This window comes from Coregonus clupeaformis, chromosome 24 (assembly GCF_020615455.1).
Source record: "Coregonus clupeaformis isolate EN_2021a chromosome 24, ASM2061545v1, whole genome shotgun sequence".
Taxonomy (NCBI): domain Eukaryota; kingdom Metazoa; phylum Chordata; class Actinopteri; order Salmoniformes; family Salmonidae; genus Coregonus; species Coregonus clupeaformis.
The window spans coordinates 38,507,498-38,533,380 of NC_059215.1; the positions used below are offsets into that span (position 1 = coordinate 38,507,498).

Below are 25,883 nucleotides of genomic sequence, written 5' to 3' on the forward strand. Positions count from 1 at the left end.
AATGTTCCATACGCTCAAAAAGCGTATTTCTCCCAAAATTTGTGCACAGATTTGTTTACATCCCTGTTAGTGAGCATTTCTCATTTGCCAAGTTAATCCATCCACCTGACAGGTGTGGCATATCAAGAAGCTTATTAAACAGCATGATCATTACACAGGTGCACCTTGTGCTGGGGACAACAAAAAGGCCACTCTAAAATGCGCAGTTTTGTCATACAACACAATGCCACAGATGTATCACGTTTTAAGGGTGCATGCAATTGGCATGCGGACTGCAGGAATGTCCACCAGAGCTGTTGCCAGATAATTTAATGTTCATTTCGCTACCATACCAATGTCGTTTTAGAGAATTTGGCAGTATGTCCAACCGGCCTCAAAACCGCAGACCACGTGTAACAACGCCAGCCCACATCCGGCTTCTTCACCTGCAGGATTGTCTGAGACCAAACACCTGGGCAGCTGATGAAATTGTGGGTTTGCACAACCAAAGAATTTCTGCACAAACTGTCAGAAACCGTCTCAGGGAAGCTCTTGCTCGTTGTCCTCACCAGGGTCTTGACCTGACTGCAGTGCGGCGTCTTAACCAACTTCAGTGGGCAAATGTTCACCTTCAATGGCTACTGGCTAGCTGGAGAAGTGTGCTCTTCACGGATGAATCCCGATTTCAACTGTACCGGGCAGATGGCAGACAGCATGTATGGCGTTGTGTGGGCAAGCGGTTTGCTGATGTCAACGTTGTGAACAGAGTGCCCCATGGTGGTGGTGGGGTTATGATATGGGCAGACATAAGCTACGGACAACAAACACAATTTCCCTTTTATCGATGGCAATTTGAATGCACAGAGATACAGTGACAAGATCCTGAGGCCCATTGTCGTGCCATTCATCTGCTGCCAACACCACGTTTCAGCATGATAATGCATGGCCCCATGTTGCAAGGATCTGTACACAATTCCTGGAAGCTGAAAATGTCCCAGTTCTTCCATGGTCTGCATAAACACCAGACATGTCACACATTGAGCACGTTCGGGATGCTCTGGATCGACGTGTACGACAGCGTGTTCCAGTTCCCGCCAATATCCAACAACTTCGCATAGCCATTGAAGAGGAGTGGGACAACATTCCACAGGCCACAATCAACAGCCTGATCAACTCTATGCGAAGGAGATCTGTCGCACTGCATGAGGCAAATGGTAGTCACAGCAGATACTGACTGGTTTTCTGATGCACGCCACTACTTTTTTTTTTTTAAAGGTATCTTTGACCAAGAGATGCATATCTGTATTCCCAGTCATGAGAAATCCATAGATTAGGGCCTAATTTATTTATTTAAATTGACTGATTTCCTTATATGAACTGTAACTCAGTAAAATCATATAAATAGTTGCATGTTGTGTTTATATTTTATTGTTAAATGTAAATCAATCTGTGTTTAGGCTAGGTCACAGCTCTATCACAGCAACCACCACATTAGTTGTTAATTAAATTGTCAATGCTTTAGACGCTAAAATGTATTGTGCTGCCTTGTTTGTGGACCTGTCAAAAGCGTTTAATACTGTTGATCATGCTATATTATTCAACAAGTTGTCCTCGATTGGCCTGGGCTCTGACACCTGCTTATTGCTTCATGATTATCTTAGTGACAGAACTCAGGCCATCGTGATTGATGGGATTAAGTCAACATTTCTTGAAGTACATAAAGGTGTTCCGCAGGGGTCGATACTAGGACCTGGTCTTTTCACTATTTATATAAACACTATTGGTCAATCTGTTAAAAATTGTAAATTTAATCTATATGCGGATGATACTATTATGTACGCAATTGCCCTAACGGCTGACCTGGCTGTGACAAGCCCTTACTGATTTAAAACTCTTGCTTAATACAGGTAAAACGAAATACATGTTGTTTTACTGTTCTCGTAAGATTGTCTCAGATGGATTACATCTCTCATCGGATGGTTCTATAATCGAACAAGTCCCTGCATACAAATACCTTAGTATTTGGATTGACAATGATTTACAGTTTAAAAAACATACGAATGAGCTGGTTAAGAAGCTAAGACTTAATGTGGGATTTTTTTAAATAACAGAAACAGACATTGCCTCTCTCTAGTAAGAAGGAAGCAGATTGTGCAGTGAACCGTTCTATCTGTTCTTGATTATGGTGATACTATTTATCAAATTGCAGCTGCTACTACTCTTAAACCCCTGGATGCCGTTTATCATAGCGCCCTTCGTTTTATCACAGGAGACAGTTTTATTGCTCATCATTGCATTCTTTACCAAAAGGTTGGCTGGACCTCTTTGAAGTCACGTAGATCACATCATTACACTCTTTTTGTTTACAAAGCCCTGCTCCACAAGCTTCCAACTTACCTAACTTCACTGTTAAGATTGAAAATTACAAGTTATCAAAACCGTTCACAGGGTTGGTTAACGCTGGAGACTCCTTTGGAATAATCTCCAAAAGACGTTTCAATTGGATGCTTTGGTGTCCCTAGGGCAATTCAGACAGCTGACAGAGGATTTTTATAATGAAGAATGTGTTTGTTTTAATTTACTGTGTTTTGTATCTTAATGTGTATTTAATGTGTATATTATGTATATTTTGTGTATATTTATGTTTATCTATACTTGCCTATTGATGTGTTCGTTTTTGTGCAGGGCTCATTTGTAAAAGAGACTTTAGTCTCAATATGACTTCCCTGTTGAAATAAAGGTAAACCATAATTTCATTGGAGAGGTTAGAGCGGGTAAGAAGTAGATGGAAGCTGTAGTGAAGGGAAGTGAACTGTCCTTATGAACGGGATTTCTGTTGACAATTCAGAGAGTGTACTAAATGGACACTGAGCATTCATTTTATTCAAGGTCTATAGGTTACCCAGCTAACAACAAACATTCCCAAACTGTAGATAACGTTCCCTTAAACCTGCACTGCGTAACTATGTGTGTACAGGTGTTTCTGGAGTCCCCTCTGGCAAGAATGCAGTATTTTTTCTAGATTTGAACACGATATTCCAGAAACCCCAGCTTTCATTGGTTGTCGCTGCTTGAATGAGGCTTCAACATCCGCTCTGAGACTTTGTTGCTGTGTTACCTTGTGGAAACCCAGTGTAGCCAATTTTGACTTTGTGGCTGTGATAATTAGTGACAAACCAACCGAGTCAGAAAATATGAGACTGTGGATGCCAATGCGAGATTGAAGATAACTCGATTTCATATGAGTAACAATGTCTTCAGAACAGGTACATTTTTTAAAATACATGTTATAATATTCACGTTGTCAGCCAGAAAGGTGATAGCTTTAGTACATTAGTTATCACACTTGCGTAAAAAAAGCACTTTAAAATAATGCATTTTGACTATCATAGCTCTGCATTCATGGAAAATAACCTAGTCTTTTACCCTTCTCTGACTCTTATACTAGCTAGCTAACTAGCTAATGTTAGCTAATAACATTACTGGGATAGTCCCTTGATTCTCGAGAGCTATGGCTATGAAGATGTGTATTGATTGTAGAAGTGTAATTCATTGAAAATAAACTTGGCTTTGGTATGCATTCAACCCTTTGCCCTTCTGACTCCTAGCTACAGTATACTAGCTAGCTAATAACATTACTGGGATGGCCCCTTGATTCTCGAGAGCTATGCATGAAAATCCTTATTGGTTATATATAAAAGACCATGTAGTGAACATTACAATTAGTGCTAAACGATTAGTGCTTTTTTGAGGTTGGTTCGGTTTCCCCTCACAATCTCGCATTCTTCTGTCTCTTCCGTAGCAGGTGTAAAAGAAACACAGACCGGACAAGTAGATGCGCAATGGATTATGGTCATTGTAGTTAATTACCATGTTTTATGCACTAAACTATGTAGAATATTGGCCCTGTTGGAAACTACAACTCCTTACTACATCACACAGTTCAGGCTGTATCTGATTTATCGCTAGAGAAACTGTTCAATGTGCGCATTGAGCTCACAGAAGAAAAACAAACTAAATGGAATTCAAATAATTGAACCGACCTAGGTCAATTAGTTGTTTAAAAAATGAAGAGGCTGGCTGTGATGAAGGTTAGTCAAAATCTTTCACCTGTGGTACTGTTTACCCATTTCACAACATTATAATTATATCACTCAACATTTGCCTGCATTCTGTAATTTCATGTTGCTTTTTTCTTATAATTACAGGATACATCGCAAGAGATGTCCTTTGAAGAAAGGGGAGGGGTGCTGGAGCTGGCCGCTTCCCGTCTACCTGGAGTAATTTTTTACATCATGGAGTACCGGAGAGCTATCCCAGGGTTTCCGGACAACATCGCTGGTGCACCTGCATGAATTGCAGGGAGACCTTATAACACTCATTTGCTGCCATTTCACTACTGTAATATTCAATTTATTTATTACCAAGTACAGTATATTTACATAACAGGTCAACACTTTCCACGACTACACTGTACTTTATTCTTCATTTGGATCTTAATTAGAAAAAATACTCCATTTGGTGATATCTTTGTAAATCGTTTTTTGTGTGAATTTTTCCTTGGTCTGGGTGATATCAGTTCAGTACTTTATCAGAATGTTTCCCTTACACTGTGCTTTTGTTATTTTGAGGAAGGTTACAGAGACTACCTTGTATTCTTGTCAATCTCTCTAATAAAACTATTTGACCAGTCTGTGTAATCGGACAGACTTGTTTTGCACTGTATTTACACTAGGGTAGTCTATCTGTTTTTCTGGATATCTACCCACCTGTAGGTCTGCTAATTTGAAGTGTAAACCATCAAGAGCATAGATATCCAGAAAAAGAGAACAGTTTAGTAAATCATTCTAAAACCATTCCAAATGTACAATGACTATATGCTATATAAAAAATGCACAAGTAATGTTGCCCACACAATCTTCCCTTATTTATATGATTTATGTGTTTGTTTGTAGGCCAACCTCTTTCAACAACAATTGAGTACTCTGTAGGTTTTCAAACTTCCCAGGAACCACCAAGTCTGACATTTACATTTTAGTCATTTAGCAGACGCTCTTATCCAGAGCGACTTACAGTTAGTGAGTGCATACATTTTTTTTTTTTCATACTGGTCCCCAGTGGGACAACAGGGAAAGCTCCAGTCCTTCCCAGCTCAAAGGTGTGTTTATGCACCCTGTGTTGCGTGGCGACGTCTCCTCAAAGTTTTAGCAGCTCAGCTGTTGTTGGTGGTGGCACTTCAGGTAGTCTTGGGTCATCTGATCTCAGGATCATTCTCCTTCGTAGCCCCAATTGAGAGCCCAGTCTTCTCAACTCTGCTCTCTGAAGTTCTGGGATGTCGATGTAGTCCTTTGCAGTTTTCAATGCGTACACACTTCACCTTGTTGTCTTGTTATTGTAGAGTCTCCTTCAGCTGAAAGATCATATTTGGTGAGTATTTTGTCTATAGGATTAACAATCACACCAGATTATCAGACCTGATTAAACTAATTGCATTCTAAACTGAAGACCATGACTAGTTGATTATTGGAGTCATGTGTTAGCTGGGGCTGGGGCAAAAGTGTGACCCCAATCAAGCCCCAGAGGACTGGAGTTCACCATCCCTGACCTAGATCAGAGATAAAACTAGCTAGTTTTAGAATGTGTTGTACAACAGCTGACTAAAGATGTGGCATTCAGATCAAGCACACGAGATGTGCAGTTAAGAACGTTTCCATGGTAACCGTGCCGCTTTACAATTCCGTGATGAAACTTTGAAACATAGTTGTCACTTGTTGTAGCAAACCAGTGTCATGAAATACATGCACCAGAAACAGGGTACCGTTTTTGACTTGTCAGAAATGTCAGCAAGCCAGGCTAGCTACAGCTAGCTAGCTCTCTGCTTGGCTAGCTAGATGTTTAGCTGAACAAGAATGTTAGTGCACTGTTATTTGAATGGCTAAATGGATCCGTCTCGTCGCAAGACTTTGGTTAAAGTTGACATGTTGGATCTTGAATACTCCAGCCAATGACATGCGATGTTCTAACCTGTGTTGTTCAGATCAAACAAACCCTTGCGTCGTGTTTAATCTTATGTATCTGAACTGGGCTTTGTGGCTATTCCGTGCCAGTACACTTGTGTGAACTGAAGTAGCTAGCTAACTAGCCAATATCAATGTGGTTTTCAGTCCACAGACATCAAAAATATAACACAAGGTCAAGTAACATTATACACATAAGTTAGCTAGTTACGGCTAACTAGTGAACAGACATTTTATATTCAAATGAAACAAACCAATGTCGCAGTCTGCTAACAAGCTACTAGCTAACATTAGCTAGCTAGCTAATACAATCTATTGGACACGTGGTTTGAAAACAATCAAAACAAGTAATCCAAAATATTACTTGCATACATATTTACAACTAAATAGCAACATTTCACTTTATATCTAGCAAGATATATTATCTAGCTAGCTATGTCTTACCTTTTCAGCAGAAAAAATGCAAATTCTGGGTCCCTTCAACTCCCTTAGTTCTCTCCACTGTGTGAACGCAAATCCGAGGTTTACTCTGGGGCTCTATCGCTTTCCCGTTTTTCCTGTCTGCTCTCCAAATTTCTCCGTTTCTTTGGCTTAGATGGAGGAGTAGTTGCTGCTGGGTCAGGTCATTTGCCCCTCACGTCTGCCATGTCTGTAAGATAGCTATCGCCGCTAGCCATTAGCCAAGTGTTGAACATGGGCTCATCTAGCTAGCTATCACACCGCCTCCTCACTGACAGAAAACACGTAATTCATTGTGCGCGCCACAATATCTGGCGGGAAAATCCAACCCGACTGGGAAAATGAATACCAGTGAATACAGTGGTTCTCAGGCAGGCTAGGGGCACACTATTGTTACTATTGCATCACATTGGATGACCACTAGCAACTTATTGGAGCTTTTGAACATAAAAACAGCTTTAACAGTCTCATTAGGTCATTAACTAACATTTTCATAGAAATGTTCCTGTGATGTGAAAAATAATGTTTCCAGGCGACCATTCCCTTAATGTCAAATATAACTTACCCAGAACATGGTTACCATGTTCTCAGAACTTAAGTTATTCATGTTCTAGACATTTTTCATGGGAACTTTGCAAGAACATTCATGTCTCCAGATTTCTGAGGGTTAGGGGAATATTCCATCAACATCCCACCAAACATATACAGAACATGGTTGCCATGTTCTCAGAACATGGTTGCCATGTTCTCAGAACATAAGATATTAATGTTCTAGACACGTTTCATGAGAACGTGGCAAAAACAATGTGTCCAGTTTTCTGTGGGCTAGGATAATATTCCATCAACATCCCATGTTCTCAGAAGACAAGATATCAATGTTCTAGTAACATTAAAACATTAGACATCTATACAAAAAGCCCTAAAATTGCTGAAATAAGTCAATCAAATCAATGATGAGAGAATAGTCAGATTAACTGATAACTGACAGAGACATGGTGGCGTAGCAGGAAGATCGGAATATCGTGAACCAAGAGGTTGTGAGTTTAAATCCCAGGGGAGGACATTTTGAATAATCATTACTGTATACAGTGCATTTGTAAAGTATTCAGACCCCTTGACTTTTTCCAAATTTTGTTACGTTACAGCCTTATTCTAAAATGGATTAAATAGTTTTCCCCCCTCATCAATCTACACATAATACCCCATAATGCCAAAGCAAAAACAGGTTTTTAGACATGTTTGCTAATTTATTAAAAATAAAACACTGAAATATCACATTTACATAAGTATTCAGACAATTCACTCAGTACATTGTTGAAGCACCTTTGACAGCGATTACAGCTTCTTGGATATGACGCTACAAGCTTGGCACACCTGTATTTGGGGTGCATACTCACTGCCAAAGGTGATTCTAACATGTATTGACTCAGGGGGTTGGTTGAATACTTATCTAATCAAAATACAGTGGGGAGAACAAGTATTTGATACACTGCCGATTTTGCAGGTTTTCCTACTTACAAAGCATGTAGAGGTCTGTAATTCTTTTCATAGGTACACTTCAACTGTGAGAGACGGAATCTAAAACGGAATCTAAAACAAAAATCCAGAAAATCACATTGTATGATTTTTAAGTAATTAATTTGCATTTTATTGCATGACATAAGTATTTGATCACCTACCAACCAGTAAGAATTCCGGCTCTCACAGACCTGTTAGTTTTTCTTTAAGAAGCCCTCCTGTTCTCCACTCATTACCTGTATTAACTTCCCCTGTTTGAACTCGTTACCTGTATAAAAGACACCTGTCCACACACTCAATCAAACAGACTCCAACCTCTCCACAATGGCCAAGACCAGAGAGCTGTGTAAGGACATCAGGGATAAAATTGTAGACCTGCACAAGGCTGGGATGGGCTACAGGACAATAGGCAAGCAGCTTGGTGAGAAGGCAACAACTGTTGGCGCAATCATAAGAAAATGGAAGAAGTTCAAGATGACGGTCAGTCACCCTTGGTCTGGGGCTCCATGCAAGATCTCACCTCATGGGGCATTAATGATCATGAGGAAGGTGAGGGATCAGCCCAGAACTACATGGCAGGACCTGGTCAATGACCTGAAGAGAGCTGGGACCACAGTCTCAAAGAAAACCATTAGTAACATACTACGCCGTCATGGATTAAAATCCTGCAGCGCACGCAAGGTCCCCCTGCTTAAGCCAGCGCAAGTCCAGGCTCGTCTGAAGTTTGCCAATGACCATCTGGATGATCCAGAGGAGGAATGGGAGAAGGTCATGTGGTCTGATGAGACAAAAATAGAGCTTTTTGGTCTAAACTCCACTCGCCGTGTTTGGAGGAAGAAGAAGGATGAGTACAACCCCAAGAACACCATCCCAACCGTGAAGCATGGAGGTGGAAACATCATTCTTTGGGGATGCTTTTCTGCAAAGGGGACAGGACGACTGCACCGTATTGAGGGGAGGATGGATGGGGCCATGTATCGCGAGATCTTGGCCAGCAACCTCCTTCCCTCAGTAAGAGCATTGAAGATGGGTCGTGGCTGGGTCTTCCAGCATGACAACGACCCGAAACACACAGCCAGGGCAACTAAGGAGTGGCTCCGTAAGAAGCATCTCAAGGTCCTGGAGTGGCCTAGCCAGTCTCCAGACCTGAACCCAATAGAACATTTTTGGAGGGAGCTGAAAGTCCGTATTGCCCAGCGACAGCCCCGAAACCTGAAGGATCTGGAGAAGGTCTGTATGGAGGAGTGGGCCAAAATCCCTGCTGCAGTGTGTGCAAACCTGGTCAAGACCTACAGGAAACATATTATCTCTGTAATTGCAAACAAAGGTTTCTGTACCAAATATTAAGTTCTGCTTTTCTGATGTATCAAATATTTATGTCATGCAATAAAATGCAAATTAATTACTTAAAGATCATACAATGTGATTTTCTGGATTTTTGTTTTAGATTCCGTCTCTCACAGTTGAAGTGTACCTATGATAAAAATTACAGACCTCTACATGCTTTGTAAGTAGGAAAACTCTACAAAATCGGCAGTGTATCAAATACTTGTTCTCCCCAATGTATATTAGTGTTTTATATGTCATGAATTTTGACATTAAAGAGTATTTTGTGTAGATCGTTGACAAAATAATTTCTTTGGGACCATCAGGCGATGTCCTGACGTACAGGAATGTTCTTGCAACATGGCAACCATGTCCTGTGTATGTTTGGTGGGACGTTGATGGAATATGTGACTCCTGAGTGGCGCAGTGGTCTAAGGCACTGCATCGCAGTGCTAACTGTGCCACTAGAGATCCTGGTTCGAATCCAGGCTCTGTCGCAGCCGGCCGCGACCGGGAGACTCATGGGCGGCGCACAATTGGTCCAGGGTAGGGGAGGGAATGGCCGGCAGGGATGTAGCTCAGTTGATAGAGCATGGCGTTTGCAACGCCAGGGTTGTGGGTTTGATTCCCACGGGGGGCCAGTATAAAAAAATATATATGTATTCACTAACTGTAAGTCGCTCTGGATAAGAGCGTCTGCTAAATGACTAAAATGTAATGAATATTCTCCTAACCCTCAGAAAACTGGACACATGAATGTTCTTGCAATGTCCCATAAAAATGTGTCTAGAACATTAATGTTGTATATTCTGAGAACATTGTAACGACGTTCTAGATAAATTTAGTTTGACATTAAGAGAATGTTCTCCTAACTTTAACACAAAAACATGCTACAAAGGTTCTCAGAAGGTTTTTGCTAACATAGATAGAATGTTCCCCTAACTAATGGAAAACTGGACACTCAAACATTAGGGCAACATTATGGGTAACATTACAAAAACATTCTCTCTCCGTAGAATTACATACTGTAACATGACGTGTGTTAATGACACCAAATGACCTCCAGCATGCTATGGCAACATACTCCCAAGCTAAATGACATATTGTACAGTAGGTAGAATACAGTAAATTCTGACATAAGATGACACACTGGAATGGCAAAGTAACTTCCCACTGGGCACAGACGTCAATTCAATGTCTATTCTACATTGGTTCAACGTAATTTCATTGCAATGACGTGGAAACAACGTTGATTCAAACAGTGTGTGCCCAGTGGGTTATATCCTCTCTGTGTGAAGCCAGCAGTGAAGTTTGACTGGGTCAGGAACGTGGGCCCTGAGCATGCACAGTAGGGAGGGTACTCACATGACACCAAGCCAATTAAAAGTCTGGTTAAAACCAATGATTTAAAGCATATAAACCCTGTATTGCTGATGCTATATATTGGCCATCGAGAGGCTTTGAAGCCACTGGTTGGCCGTATTGGCACTCCCCAGTAGGAGCAGTCCTCCATAGGAATGAATGGAATTCTACAGTATTTCTATTAAATGTTTCAAGGACCAAATCACATCTATTTAATATTTTAGTTTTGTAGTGGGGACAGTAACATTAGTAATCTCAAAAAATAATACTTTAAAGAAAATGTTTTTATATTTTTTCCCCATTTATTTTTATGTTTAGCTCACATAATATAACTTAAAAGTATGCATTAAGGTGTCCGTAATAAAATAAATGTGATAAAAACAAAAGTATACATTAATAAATGCATTTCTATCGCTTCCATTTTTTTTACAACGGTGGGGGAGTGGCTTCAACACAGCGCCCCCTATCAGTCATCTAGTGTAAATATAAATAATTGGTTAAAACCATTCAATAACCCTGTGTCACACACACAGATAGTGTGCACCGACACTCACCATATAACCCACTATCATGTTTCCTCCAGCCCTTGAGGTCAGAAGCATGATGCTGATGCTAATTTTAATTCTTAGCCTCTAATCAGGTGTTGATTCAGACCTGAGACACCAAATGAGTAGAATCTGGGCAATTGCATTAATCAATCAATCAGTCAATCAACTACCAGGAAGAAAAGACAATCAGCAGGCTCAGAGCCGGATTTGAGTATCCTTCCCCGCTCTATGGGATAGATAGCTAACCTCTGACATCTTTACCCCTGAACCGTGGCATGTACTGTGCTTACCAGGCAGTGACCCCATAGGGTTTTGGTCAAAAGTAATGCATTATATAGGGAATAGGGTGCAATTTCGGACGCACCCTGAGTGTGCATTTATACCCTCAGTTCCAGACCCAGGTACACACTACACCACAGCACTTCATGTCTTCTTCCAGACAGTCATTTCACAGAGATTGTAATCTAGCCCTGATTATCTAAAATGAGAGTCAAAATCAATCTGTTCCACCACTGTGCCTGTTTCAGCACACTGAAGTTCCATATACTGTATATATATACACTTTCTTCTCCTTAAAGAGCAGATTGTCAACTTGAAGCTTCACACAGGCTTCATCACACATACAGTGAGGGAAAAAAGTATTTGATCCCCTGCTGATTTTGTACTTTTGCCCACTGACAAAGAAATGATCAGTCTATAATTTTAATGGTAGGTTTATTTGAATAGTGAGAGACAGAATAACAACAACAACATCCAGAAAAACGCATGTCAAAAATGTTATAAATTGATATGCATTTTAATGAGGGAAATAAGTATTTGACCCCCTCTCAATCAGAAAGATTTCTGGCTCCCAGGTGTCTTTTATACAGGTAACGAGCTGAGATTAGAAGCACACTCTTAAAGGGAGTGCTCCTAATCTCAGTTTGTTACCTGTATAAAAGACACCTGTCCACAGAAGCAATCAATCAATCAGATTCCAAACTCTCCACGATGGCCAAGACCAAAGAGCTCTCCAAGGATGTCAGGGACAAGATTGTAGACCTACACAAGGCTGGAATGGGCTACAAGACCATCGCCAAGCAGCTTGGTGAGAAGGTGACAACAGTTGGTGCGATTATTCGCAAATGGAAGAAACACAAAATAACTGTCAATCTCCCTCGGCCTGGGGCTCCATGCAAGATCTCACCTCGTGGAGTTGCAATGATCATGAGAACGGTGAGGAATCAGCCCAGAACTACACGGGAGGATCTTGTCAATGATCTCAAGGCAGCTGGGACCATAGTCACCAAGAAAACAATTGGTAACACACTACGCCGTGAAGGACTGAAATCCTGCAGCGCCCGCAAGGTCCCCCTGCTCATGAAAGCACATATACAGGGCCGTCTGAAGTTTGCCAATGAACATCTGACTGATTCAGAGGACAACTGGGTGAAAGTGTTGTGGAAAGATGAGACCAAAATCGAGCTTTTAGGCGTCAACTCAACTCTCTGTGTTTGGAGGAGGAGGAATGCTGCCTATGACCCCAAGAACACCATCCCCACCGTCAAACATGGAGGTGGAAACATTATGCTTTGGGGGTGTTTTTCTGCTAAGGGGACAGGACAACTTCACCGCATCAAAGGGACGATGGACGGGGCCAAATCTTGGGTGAGAACCTCCTTCCCTCAGCCAGGGCATTGAAAATGGGTCGTGGATGGGTATTCCAGCATGACAATGACCCAAAACACATGGCCAAGGCAACAAAGGAGTGGCTCAAGAAGAAGCACATTAAGGTCCTGGAGTGGCCTAGCCAGTCTCCAGACCTTAATCCCATAGAAAATCTGTGGAGGGAGCTGAAGGTTAGAGTTGCCAAACGTCAGCCTCGAAACCTTAATGATTTGGAGAAGATCTGCAAAGAGGAGTGGAACAAAATCCCTCCTGAGATGTGTGCAAACCTGGTGGCCAACTACCAGAAACGTCTGACCTCTGTGATTGCCAACAAGGGTTTTGCCACCAAGTACTAAGTCATGTTTTGCAGAGGGGTCAAATACTTATTTCCCTCATTAAAATGCAAATCAATTTATAACATTTTTGACATGCGTTTTTCTGGATTTTTTTGTTGTTATTCTGTCTCTCACTCTTCAAATAAACCTACCCTTAAAATTATAGACTGATCATGTCTTTGTCAGTGGGCAAACGTACAAAATCAGCAGGGGATCAAATACTTTTTTCCCTCACTGTAGCTGGGGCTGCCGTTCTTGTCTCCTGCCTGCTATGCTGTTTGATCAATATGCTGCTTAAAGGATAGTTCACCCAAATGACAAAATTACATATTGGTTTCCTTACCCTGTAAGCAGTCTATGGACAAGGTGTGACAGCAATCCATGCATTGGTTTTGTTTGTGCAGTATCCTACACAGTAATACACAAATCTCACACACCAAAATACACAAACCCCAAGAACGCTCCAGATCGGACCTCAGATATATGGAACAGCCCCAGGACACTTTGGATGGCGCCTCCATTGAACCCACTCTAAATGAAGTGGATTTTGTTATACTATAGGTGGCCTGTGGCCAAAAAAAACGAACTAATCTCCTGCCCCATCCCATCTCTCTCTTGTTCTGTCGTTCTCCCCCCTCATTTCCACTCCCCTCCCTCACTCTCTCTGTAACCCAGGACTCCAAAGTAACACAATTACTGCCAGTCAACGACTTACAGCTGCACAGCCTGTCCACACACACACCCACGGTCGTTGGGAGGTTGGGGGTGTGGGGGCGTACACAGCACCAGGGAGGGTCTCCTCATTAGTGTGGAGCTCATCTTCACTCTCCATCCATCTGCCTTCTGCCTGTCCAAAACACTTCCATACACAACACTACGCATGACGTTTACCTCTTAGAAGACAGCAGTTGACTTTGCATGAGATTGTGAGGCTCAAATGTGTTTTATACACATTTCTGTCACTTCTTCTCTAACGCTATGGTCACCTATTTACTAGTGGTGATCAGTATTAAACATGAACAATGACGTTCACTCTGTATTCTGGTCACCACATTGGAGCACCTGTCCTAGTGTTCCTCCAACCCACCACACTCTGCCTCTCTCCTCCAGTCTTCCTTTCCCTGGCCCCCGTCCTGTCCCCCTCCTCTCCAGCTATCCGGGGGGTCACAGAGGTCCGCCTGCATCCTGCTGTCTGATATTTGACACTCTTGTTTGAGTGACACTACAAAGACGAGATTGGTGTATTAGGTGGGGTGGAGGGGGTGTTTTTGATAAGTGCAGCACACCTCAATGGGTGGCTACTTAAGCCTCCAGGAGAGACCAAAAGTAGGTGAGTGAGTGTGTGAGTGAGTGTGTGAGTGAGTGAGTGAGTGAGTGAGTGAGAGTGAGAGACAGAGAGCAGGTCATTGTAAAAAGAGAGGAGAGTGTGTGTGTTGTGGGGAAAGAAAATAAGGAACATGGGAGGCTGTGTGTTTGAACAAGGCCAGACAGGGTAGATAAAGATAGTGAGAGAGGCAGGGTGGTTCAGTCACCTGTTGTTTGGATCTCAGGCAGGGTCCCGACAAAGAGCGGGAGGAGCAGGTTAGGGACCTGATTGGCTAAAGCCTGCTGCTATGTACGACAGTGAAAATGAAACAATTACATTTTACATTTTAGTAGACGCTCTTATCCAGAGCAACTTACAGTTAGTGAGTGCATACTTATTTTTTTATTTTTTTATTTATTATTATTATTTTTTATACTGGAATCGAACCCACAACCCTGGCGTTGCAAATGCCATGCTCTACAAACTGAGCTACATCCCTGCCGGCCATTCCCTCCCCTACCCTGGACGACGCTGGGCCAATTGTGCGCCGCCCCATGGGTCTCCCGGTCGCGGCCGGCTACGACAGAGCCTGGATTCGAACCAGGATCTCTAGTGGCACAGCTAGCACTGCGATGCAGTGCCTTAGACCACTGCGCCACTCGGCTATATGACATAGCCATATAATAACATAGAACAAACTTTTGTATCTTTGTGGATGTAAACAGGGGCGTCATGCACCCATTATTTTAGAGGGGGCACAAAGTATGTGAGGATGGAGGCTGCACCCCCCTCCTGAAGCTGGGGAATTTTGCAGCTTTTTCCTGCAATCTAGAGTCAATTTTTCTGCATAGGATATCAAAGCATACCTCTTTAACTGTTAAATTGTCATTTTAATTAATGATGCACATTGATTCTTTAAGAACATTTATTAGGAGTTTAGTACAACTGCCACACTGGTATATAGTATCATAACCCAAGAATTAAAGCAATTTTAGTCAATTGTGTATCTATTTACTGTCATTTGAGTTTTGAAAATAACAATCTAAATGTCTGTCAATCTTTGCATGCATTGCTCTGGCTATGAATTTCATAGTGGAAAATGTCTATGAATTCCAACTTCATAAAATTGCTAGGTGGCTAGTATTACAGAGAAACAACAAAACATTTTTGTTTTATTTATTCATCAAGAAGAAATCAATAGGCTATTGATAAAATTCATTTACGAACATACCTCCTGCCCACCACCGGCAGCTAAAATCAAATCAAATGCTGCGTGTGTTACTCTCCACTGTCTCCTCCTCCACTGACGATACTGCACGCACTAGAGCAGGGATCGTCAACTAGATTCAGCCGCGGGCCGATTTTTTCTTGAGAGGATGGTCTGCGGGCCGGAACAGAATTACAAATCATTTGTAGACTGCAAATTGACCGCAAGAAGATATCATGTTTGACTAAAACATATTCATTTCAAACCTTGCTTACATTTGAATACAATCACGTGTCTCTCTATTACGTGTGGGAATACTTGGGAACAGATTTCTTAAATAAAAATCACTTGGAGCTGAGTTCCTGGTGTTTTTACAGTCTTTTATGTCCAACAATGAAAAGAAAAGACAAAAATGTTTTTTTTTGCTCAGAAACTTGGGGGGCCAGTTGGGGAACCCTACACTAGAGTATCTAGCGTCCTGCCTGGGCATCTCTTTGCTCCATGCACCTAGAAATAAGCACTTTCTAGGGAGAAGGGGGGGGGGGGGTAGTACTCTTTGCCTGGTCCAGTCAGTGTGTCCCCTCCGCAAAATACCGCTGACATAAGTAAATAATTAATATTATAAAACATGGCCTTAAAAATGAAGTTTACTCATTAATATAACATCTGAAATTAGGACAAATCTGAGGGGGCACGTATCTGAGGGAATCCTGTATTTCACCTCAGCCCCTCCAGCTCCACAACCTGACCATAACCCTACCCCACCCTGCTCTGCCCCACTGCAGAGTGACATTCACTGGGTGACCGATGTGACTGCAGCCCCTCGGTTCAGAGAGGGGAGCATGCCCCCTGCTTCACCCCGGCCCTTCCCTTATCGCCCTCCTACCACCCCCCAACAGTAGGAACAGACGCACCGGGCCTCAGAGAGCAGGGGCAGGGAGGGGGGGAGTCACACAAACAGAGGCCTACCCATTCACATCAATTTAGTCATATTTATTTCTGCAGGATAAGGGCCCCTTTGAGATTAGAGAGATCCCAGGTCTGATAGGGGGGCTGTCCCAATTAAGTTACCCCCCCGGGCCACCATTAAACCCCAGGCCATCGACACGTCACCGCCACGGAGGGCAGTGGGAGGGGGAGAAGGAGGGCCGAGGAGGAGAGAGGAGGGGGGTGGAAAATAGACACACACACACAAAAACATACAGTGCATCCTCCCATCATGCACCCCCAACATGAGCATGCATCATGCATGAACACACAAATAGCTCCTCAAACATACAAAGACATACAAAACAGGCAGATCGTTTTACACAGACAGGGCAAAATAGACAGGACACACAAACTAACCCTAAACATTTGATAAGAGCCATCTCAGTTTCCTGTGCTGTACACTCCATTTCTATTATCCTGTTTCCCCCCCTCAGCACAGGAGAGCAGAGGATGGGTTGTGACTGAGCCCTGGGTCATGTTCATTAGGGCACCCAACAGAAAATGAGTGTTTCTTATTAGACCAGTCCAGGTCCAGTCCTGTTTCAGTTTCAGTTTGTTTTATTACGTTGGGTGCCTAATGAACATGGCCCTGTAGTGTGGGGCTGCTGCTTACACAGCTCCGACCAGGACAGACGCTCATGTGACCCTATGAGGAAAGATTTGCTCTATTACTGGTAATTGCGTATGGTGCCACACACAGAAACCTCAGATGTCCATCTGTCTCCTGTTTCCACTGACGGACGACATCTCGTTCAACCGTTTTAGATAACCTTCTGACTGACTCCTACTGCAGAAGTCCTCACCTCCTACTCTTAATACCTGACGTGAGAACAGCTAAACTGGGGCCGTATCAAGCGTCTCAGAGTAAGGGTGCTGATTTAGGATTGGTTTTGCCTTTTAAATCACAATTAATACAATTACATGGACATGGGGGACCTGATCCTAGATCAGCACTCTGAGACGCTTGATACATGGACATTAAGAAAAGCTCATTTCCATGGCCAAATATAACTCAAGTCTGTGTATAAACAGAACACACACATTCTTCTCTCCCCTCTCTCTCTCTAACCTCTCATCCCTCTCTGGTTGTGGAATGCAGCTGACAGACAGCGTGCTGAGAAGAGCATGGCTACAGAGCAGCAACAGTTGATCAAACTGCACTTAACTAAGTCAGGCCCGAGAGAGAGAGAGAGAGAGAGGGAGAGGGACAGACAGAGACAGAGAGAGAGAGAGAGAGAGAGAGAGAGAGAGAGAGAGAGAGAGAGAGAGAGAGAGAGAGAGAGAGAGAGAGAGAGAGAGAGAGAGAGAGAGAGAGGGCAAAACGAAGGAAAGAGAAAAACGTTAAGACCTATTAATAGGAGCCGCTTAGACACTGGTGTCAACTGCGTGTGATGGCTAAGCTGTGGGGCTGCTTCCTCTAAGCCACACACACACCCTTCTCTTCCTCTCTCTCTCACTCTCCCTCTATCTCGCTCTCACTCTCTCTCCGTCCACTCTGTTTCGTTTTTTCTCTCGCTTTCGCTGCCTTATTCTCGCTATTCCTAATGCTGCGCCTGGCTCACTTTTCTCTCTATTTGTCTGTCTGTCCGTCTGTTTTTCGGTGTGCTACTACTGTGCTACCCCTCTGTCCTGCTGTCTCCATCCACTTTCTCTTATAATAAGATCACACCATTACCCTTTTCACACTATTGTGTCGACCTAAACCCTAATGTGCTGGCTCTGATATTTTTTCCAGGCCTAGGATGGTTGCAGCAACGATGGTAGATGCAGAACCAGGCCAGCACAGTTCGGACTGATTCGGGTCAGTAGTGTTAAAAGGCCAACTGTGTCTAGGGCTGTTACGGTGACCATATTACCGCCACACTGGCCGTCAAGAGTCTAATTCCACGTGACCGTTTAGTCACGGTAACTAGGCTTCTCCAAAATCTGATGGTCATTAGTTGCCTACCAAACTTGCTAACTGCCTGGTACTCAATACTCTATTGTCCCTCTAATCATTCTGACATCAATGTAAATGTAATTGAAAATCAAATCAAACACTTAATGAGAGCCTATGAGATCATGTTGTGCAACATTTCTCTGGGCTATGCAATTGCGTTAGAAAACAGAGTTTTGATGGCCTCTATTAAAAAGAGGATCCCATCAGCTTTCTATAGGCTAGGCCTACTATATTTATTTCTCAACTTTTCTAATATTAAGCATATAGCTTCGCTTTAAAACAGGAGTATAGCCTACCTGGCAGGCATGAAAATTAACCACGGGAAAAGCGTTATCCATTCACTATTTAAGTGCATAGATGACATGTATTTTTTTCCCCTGCCCCTGTTCTGAGACAGGTGCATGATAATGGTCCATTCTAAATCAAAACTAACTTCACACATATATTATTTAGTGCATGTAAAGACAAGATTAAATCAAGAACAGTCTGATGGGTGACAATATTGGCCTATGACTTGTGAATGATGTATTATCACTTGTGTGAATGATGCCCAGCTTGTGTACAGTAAGGCCAGAAACAGCGCATGCCTTTCTCCCAGACTTTTTCAAATCATAGTCCCACACCTCATGTAGCCTAGCCCATAGGCATATATGTTTTGATCAAGTTTGTATCACAACTTAAGTGGCCAAATAACTTCTTAAAATTAAGCACATTAATCCGTTTTACAACCGGTGTAGAGACTAACTGGCATACATAGGCGGCGCATGAGTTTCAAGTTTGGGGAAGATCATTTTCACCATATAAATGCACCTTTATAATAAAGCATTACATCCATAATCACATTTGTGGCCACTTTGAGAATAGTGTTTTCCTGCTAATTGATTTTGGAACATTCGCGCTTATAGCCTACTGCCGTGTGCGCATTGCTGCGCTTATAATGTGAAGAAATAGCCTAATCGTTTATCCACATTTTAAGCTAAACGTTCTGATCTGTTGCATCAGCCTCATTGCTTTTAAACTGTTTTTTTGATGCGAGTGGTTGTATTAATTTGGAATCTATCGCATCCCACAACTGTAACAGACTATGTTTGGAGAGAAAAAAATTCTCGCACAGAAAGAAAAGTTGACCAATAGAATAGATTGACAGGTTAGTGCTTTTGCTGTTCGTTAGGCCTACTCATCGCGTTCGCTGACAAAAAATAAATGTGGACATATGCGCCTCAGAATTCGATAAGAAGGACGCGCTCAGTTGCGTTCCCGATGTGTCTGTCTTCACTTGTAGCCTACTTCGGAGCTGAGATAGATGCCTGTGAGAAGAACCCGATAACGTGATGGGCATTGGCTAATAAGAATTTAGATATCTGACAGAACCATGTGAGTGAGAGGTGCTTCGGAACACGTAGCTGGGAGAAGGGAATTATAATTATTATATTCAGCCCAAGGGCACAACAGCCACTGGCCGCAAAAGGCATGGATTTTTTTAGGAGGCATTACGGCCACACAAAGGGGATGCAACCGGGAAATTCGAGGCATTATCAAGTGCTTGTCAAATTGTGAATGAGAGACTGATGAAGTGTGTAAAAAACAAAGCAGAGCTCATGCCTTTCATGAAACTTTTTTTCAAATCATCATTAGAGTCGCATCATGCAGCCTTAGAATGTATTCAAAATCTAAACTTATAGCCCAACATTTGTATCACAACTAAAGTTACATAAATAACTCTAAATTAAGCATATAGGATGACCTGTTGTTTTGCTAACCGCTCAACACAGAATAGCCGCATGTGCGCACTCCCTCAGAACTCAACACAGAATAGCCGCATATGCGCACTCAGAAATCATTTGGAGAAAACATCCTTGCCATTTTATTCAGCTGCGTTCAATTGTATTCTTCATACTATAAAATAATATAAAATAATGCCACGGAATTCTAAGCAAATCTTGTCTGCTAAATGAACTAGTGTAGCCCACAGCCATATGGCATAGCCAGATCAGGGCCTAACATAAGGACAACTCAGAGCATGTTATTCTGTTCTTCTGAAATATACCAACTTTTTTCATATCATGTTTCTTTAGACCTGTCTAAAATAAATAATGGCTTTATTGTGTTGGCGTAGGCTATATTAAATGGATTTATTAATGTCTTAATTAGTGGCTTGCAGGCTATGCGTGGAAGCCAGGAGATGCTAAATGTATTCAAGTTAATTAACAGTCAATTACCGTGAGACCAACAGTTATTTGCTTGACAATCACCGGCTGACCTACTTTTATGACCGCCATAGCCCTACCAGTGTCACATGTGCCTTGTTAAAAGTTCATTTGTGGAATTTCTTTCCTTATTAATGCGTTTGAGCCAATCAGTTGTGTCGTGACAAGGTAGGGTGGGTATACAGAAGATAGCCCTATTTGGTAAAAGACCAAGTCCATATTATGGCAAGAACAGCTCAAATAAGCAAAGAGAAACGACAATCCATCATTAATTTTAAGACATGAAGGTCAGTCAGTACGGAAAATATCAAGAACTTTGAAAGTTTCTTCAAGTGCAGTCGCAAAAACCATCAAGCGCTATGATGAAACTGGCTCTCATGAGGACCGCCACAGGAATGGAAGACCCAGAGTTACCTCTGCTGCAGAGGATAAGTTCATTAGAGTTATCAGCCTCAGAAATTGCAGCCCAAATAAATGTTTCACAGAGTTAAAGTAACAGACACATCTCAATATCAACTGTTCAGAGGGGACTGTGTGAATCAGGCCTTCATGGTCAAATTGTTGCAAAGAAACCACTACTAAAGGACACCAATAATAAGAAGAGACCTGCTTGGGCCAAGAAATACGAGCAATGGACATTAGACCGATGGAAATGTGTCCTTTGGTCTGGAGTCCAAATTGGAGATTTTGGGTTCCAACAGCCGTGTCTTTGTGAGACGCGGTGTGGGTGAACGGATTATCTCCGTATGTGTATTTCCCACCGTAAAGCATGGAGGAGGAGGTGTTATGGTGTGGGAGTGCTTTGCTGGTGACACACTTAACCAGCATGGCTACCACAGCATTCTGCAGCGATATGCCATCCCATCTGGTTTGGGCTTAGTGGGACTATCATTTGTTTTTCAACAGGAAAATGACCCAACACACCTCCAGGCTGTATAAGGGCTATTTGACCAAGAAGCAGAGTGATGGAGTTCTGCATCAGATGACCTGGCCTCCACAATGCCCTGACCTCAACTCAATTGAGATGGTTTGGGATGAGTCAGATGGCAGAATTAAGGAAAAGCAGCCAACAAGTGCTCAGCATATGTGGGAACTCTTTCAAGACTGTTGGAAAAGCATTCCAGGTGAAGCTGGTTGAGAGAATGCCAAGAGTGTGCAAAGCTGTCATCAAGGCAAAGGCTGGCTATTTGAAGAATCTCAAATCTCAAATATATTTTGATTTGTTTAACACTTTTTTGGTTACTACATGATTCCATATGTGTTATTTCATACTTTTGATGTCTTCACTATATTCTACAATGTAATAGTAAAAATAAAGAAAAACCCTTGAATGAGTAGGTGTGTCCAAACTTTTGACTGGTACGGTATGTACACATGCATATACACATACACATACAAACCAAACATACAGTATAGCCTATAATAGCAGCCAAATATCCTAAAGTGAAATATCCTAGATCAGATTATGGGTGTAGCCTACTTGATAGCCTTGGACCAATTGGTTAGTGTCTGAACACTTCATTAATTAACATTGGAAGTTGATTTCTTCTAATATACAAATGTCATTGAACATTAATAACCAAACTGAACACAATACAATATTCGGTTAAAACGAACATTTTAGTTATTTTTTTATTTTACAGCTATTGAAGATGCTAAGATTATTAGCTTTTTCCATCATCACTGTTGATCTCTCTCCAGCATCTCTCATCTTTCTACTGTACGCTCTGCTTGGCACAGCCCACTATAGTAGAATAGCAATGAAATAGCAGCAGGACTGGGTGAGAGCAGGCTGCGTCTCACAGTCAATCAGTCAAAATATGACCCTGCTGCCTTCAGACAAAAAGCAGGCTTACAGCTACTGCCTTAGCTTCTGCCAAGACGCTGTTATGAGTGGGGTTGTCTCTGTGTTTAGCTGAGAGCAGATTAACAGCTCCTCCAAAAATGTACTGTAGCCAGCCAGCTCAAATTAGCCTACTGTCAGAGTTGAGCCAGTCAACAAGTCATATGACTGTCTGGGTGCTTCCCAAGCTGCACCATATTCCCTACTACTAGTGCACCGTTTTTGACCAAAGCCCTATGGGCCCTGGTCAACAGTAGTGCACTATATAGGAAATAGGGCGCCATTTGAGAAGCAGACTGTCTGTCTGTAGCCAGAAGCAAAGTATTTTTGAGGCGTTTATTGTATACCATCATTTCACAAAGAAACTATCAACAATGGCCGTTTACAAATGGTCTGAAAGCAATCAGAGAGAGCCTTGAACCTGTGTGGAACAGAAGTAACAGACTCTAGTCCATAAGCCTGTCCCCTATACCTAAACAGACTCTCCATTCAATCCTTTAAGACAACCTCAATGAAATCAGCACAGAGGGACAGGGAGAGAAGGAGATGTAGAGAGAGAGAGAGTTTCAGAATAGCCTCTTCAAATCTAGGACAGACACATTATCAAGTGTGGAGAAGACAGGAGCTCATTCTTTTCATGTGACAGATGCAAAGGCATGTAAATGAGCAGCAACAAACAGGTGCATTACAAGCTCAGCAGGTGAATGTGTGGCTTTGAAATGTGTAGCCTACTCATCTTTGTAACAAATCCTCTAAATGCATGGTCTGTGGTTGTCCCCCTGTCTGAACCTGGACCTCTATAAAGTGGAATTGAGTTTACATTGTCATTTACAGTCATAGATGTCTATCTTTTCAGGTCTACCCCCCTTAGAAGAAAATTGAAAGAATAGGCTACACAATTCCACTGATACAATTTTAGAATTAGTTTCCAGCACTCCGCACACAGGGGTGAAATGAAATGAGTTCTTCAATTTTTTTCAGCTGCATCCATGTCTTCAATGAATCACATATGTCCATGTTCATCCTTGAAGAGCTATTGGAAATTGCGCATGAACAGAATTTAATTGATTTGAGACTAAATAAATAAAATTATGTAAATAGTGGGAACTGACTAAACTACTCTATTCTAGGAATTAAATAACTCCGATTTTTTAAAACAATATAGCTTGGACGCCTGCCCTAATATGTGCAAACGCACACACACACACAGTGGACTATCATGCCATCAGGTGTCTCCGGATATATTATTCTCATTTTTCTTTGGTGCCAAAATCACTGTCTAACATTGTCAGGGCGATGCTATTTGCGCGAACAGGGTAGTAATAAGAGCACTGCGCGCATGGCACCATGGCACTGCCCGGCCCATGACAGTGAGAACGGTCTGTATCAAAGGGCCAGGGAAAGTTGTCGTAGAGCAGTAGAACAGCAGCAGGAGGACTAAATAAATATATTTACATAGGGAAATATGGGCATCATCATAGTGCGCACACACATTTACGCACACAGTAAGGAAAGAGGAACATTTACTAACCGTCGCCTTGATAGGGACGTACAGGACAGGTCTGTCGGCGGCTCCATTCTTGTTCAGGTCCCCTTGAATGGTCCCGACAAGGAACCCTTTGGACTTCACCCAGAATTTGAATTTGGCGTTGATGTGGTTGCTATCTATGTAGACGGGGTCCGACTCATCCGTGTGTGAAAGGGTCTGGAGAATCTTATTGTATTTTCGCCGGGTGACTGTCTTTGTTTTACCCGAATCCCCGTAAGTACGGAGACACCAGTTCTGAAATTCGCCGAACATCTCTCCTAACACCACCGGGCTTCTGCTCCTTTTGGGTAAATCCACGCTGGGTATTTTCGTTGACATGGAGCTCTGATGTCCCGTGTCCCTTTAAATAGGAGGTCGGGATCTCAAAAATAACTCCAAACACTAATAATACACTATTTTATTCGATTTATCGATTTGTTTAAATTAACTGTTAAATGTCCCTCTCCTGGCTAGAAAGGGAGCCATATACGAGTTAGATTGATATTTCTGCGAACAATGAGGAAGGATTCCGTATCAGGCAATGACGATTGGTGTGCTCTCACACCTGTTAGCGGAAACCGTTCTCCTCCTGTCCCAAAGGGTAATAACAAATGTCAGTAGCTCATTTCCTGCGCTGAGGAACTGAAAGAGGGGCCGTCCTACTCAACGGGTATCTCCCACCTGTGTGTTAAAGGTCTCCAATCTATAAAGATTCGCAGTTTGAATATTACAGTTTTACTGTTCCGAAGAAGACAATAAAACGTGGTAGCCTATTTGACGATAAGTAAGGCTAGAAAAAGAAGGAGTGCATATTTTGGCACGGATCCGCTACTAATTAGAAGGAATGGATATAGCAGCCTGGACTGTCGTGATACCCTCCTCCTCCCAACTCCACCTGATTCGTGTTCCACCTGTTTGAATCGGACCAGAACGCCGCCGTCCGGAACCGTCTCACGTAGAGGGAAATCAAAGCGCATCGATGTCTCTCCTGGATAAAGCGTTAAATTGATCTAGCCTAGGATAAACCTTAATATGAGCAAATAGTATATATTATGGACAGGCTCTCGTTCTTCTCCACTAGATACCACACACACAAGAACCCCGTCGCGTCTATGGGACATGGGTGCGCGCAATGACTAGCCGAAATCCAGGAAGTGCAGTCTCAGTAGCCTAAACGCACACAAAGCAGGGTTGCGCGACCGTCCCATGCGGGACCAAATAGCTGTTGGCACTGTTTCTTTCGTTTGATGGACAATTGGACATGTGAATAATTAATGTTTTTTCCCTCACATTTTCTTTGCCCCATTGTAACAAACACCTAATTTGTATGAAATGCAGGGTTTTGAGCCATGTATAGCCTAAGCAAATGACTAGTCCATTGTAAAATCATATTGAATTTTTTCACTATCCATATTGTCATGAAGGGATAACCTATTGGAATAGTATAATGATAATATAAATACTATAATGGAATTAAGTATTAAGGAATTGATTAAGCATTATTATTATTAATTATTATACTCCTCTCATATTTCATGTTTATTGGATAGGCTAGAGATAGAGAGGAAATATAGGTGGGAAATATAGGTGGGGGAATGTGTTAAAATCTACCGGATTGGAACTCATGCAGCAGCGATATGTGTTCTGGAGTGGCTTTACTCCACCTGATCGT

At 42.2% G+C, this 25,883-nt stretch overlaps 1 protein-coding gene across 2 annotated transcripts in view; it reads right to left on the reverse strand.

Annotated features, from left to right (window-relative positions):
* The window catches only part of LOC121538177 (nucleolar protein 4-like), a 177,620-nt gene extending 151,996 nt beyond the window's left edge, over nucleotides 1-25,624 (reverse strand). For both annotated transcript variants that reach the window (XM_041845985.2, XM_041845984.2), the window contains exon 1: nucleotides 24,215-25,624. In XM_041845985.2, the coding sequence (XP_041701919.1) occupies nucleotides 24,215-24,550 (336 nt within the window). In that variant the 5' untranslated portion in view covers nucleotides 24,551-25,624. The remainder of the gene's footprint in view (nucleotides 1-24,214) is intronic.
* Nucleotides 25,625-25,883: the final 259 nt, after the last annotated feature.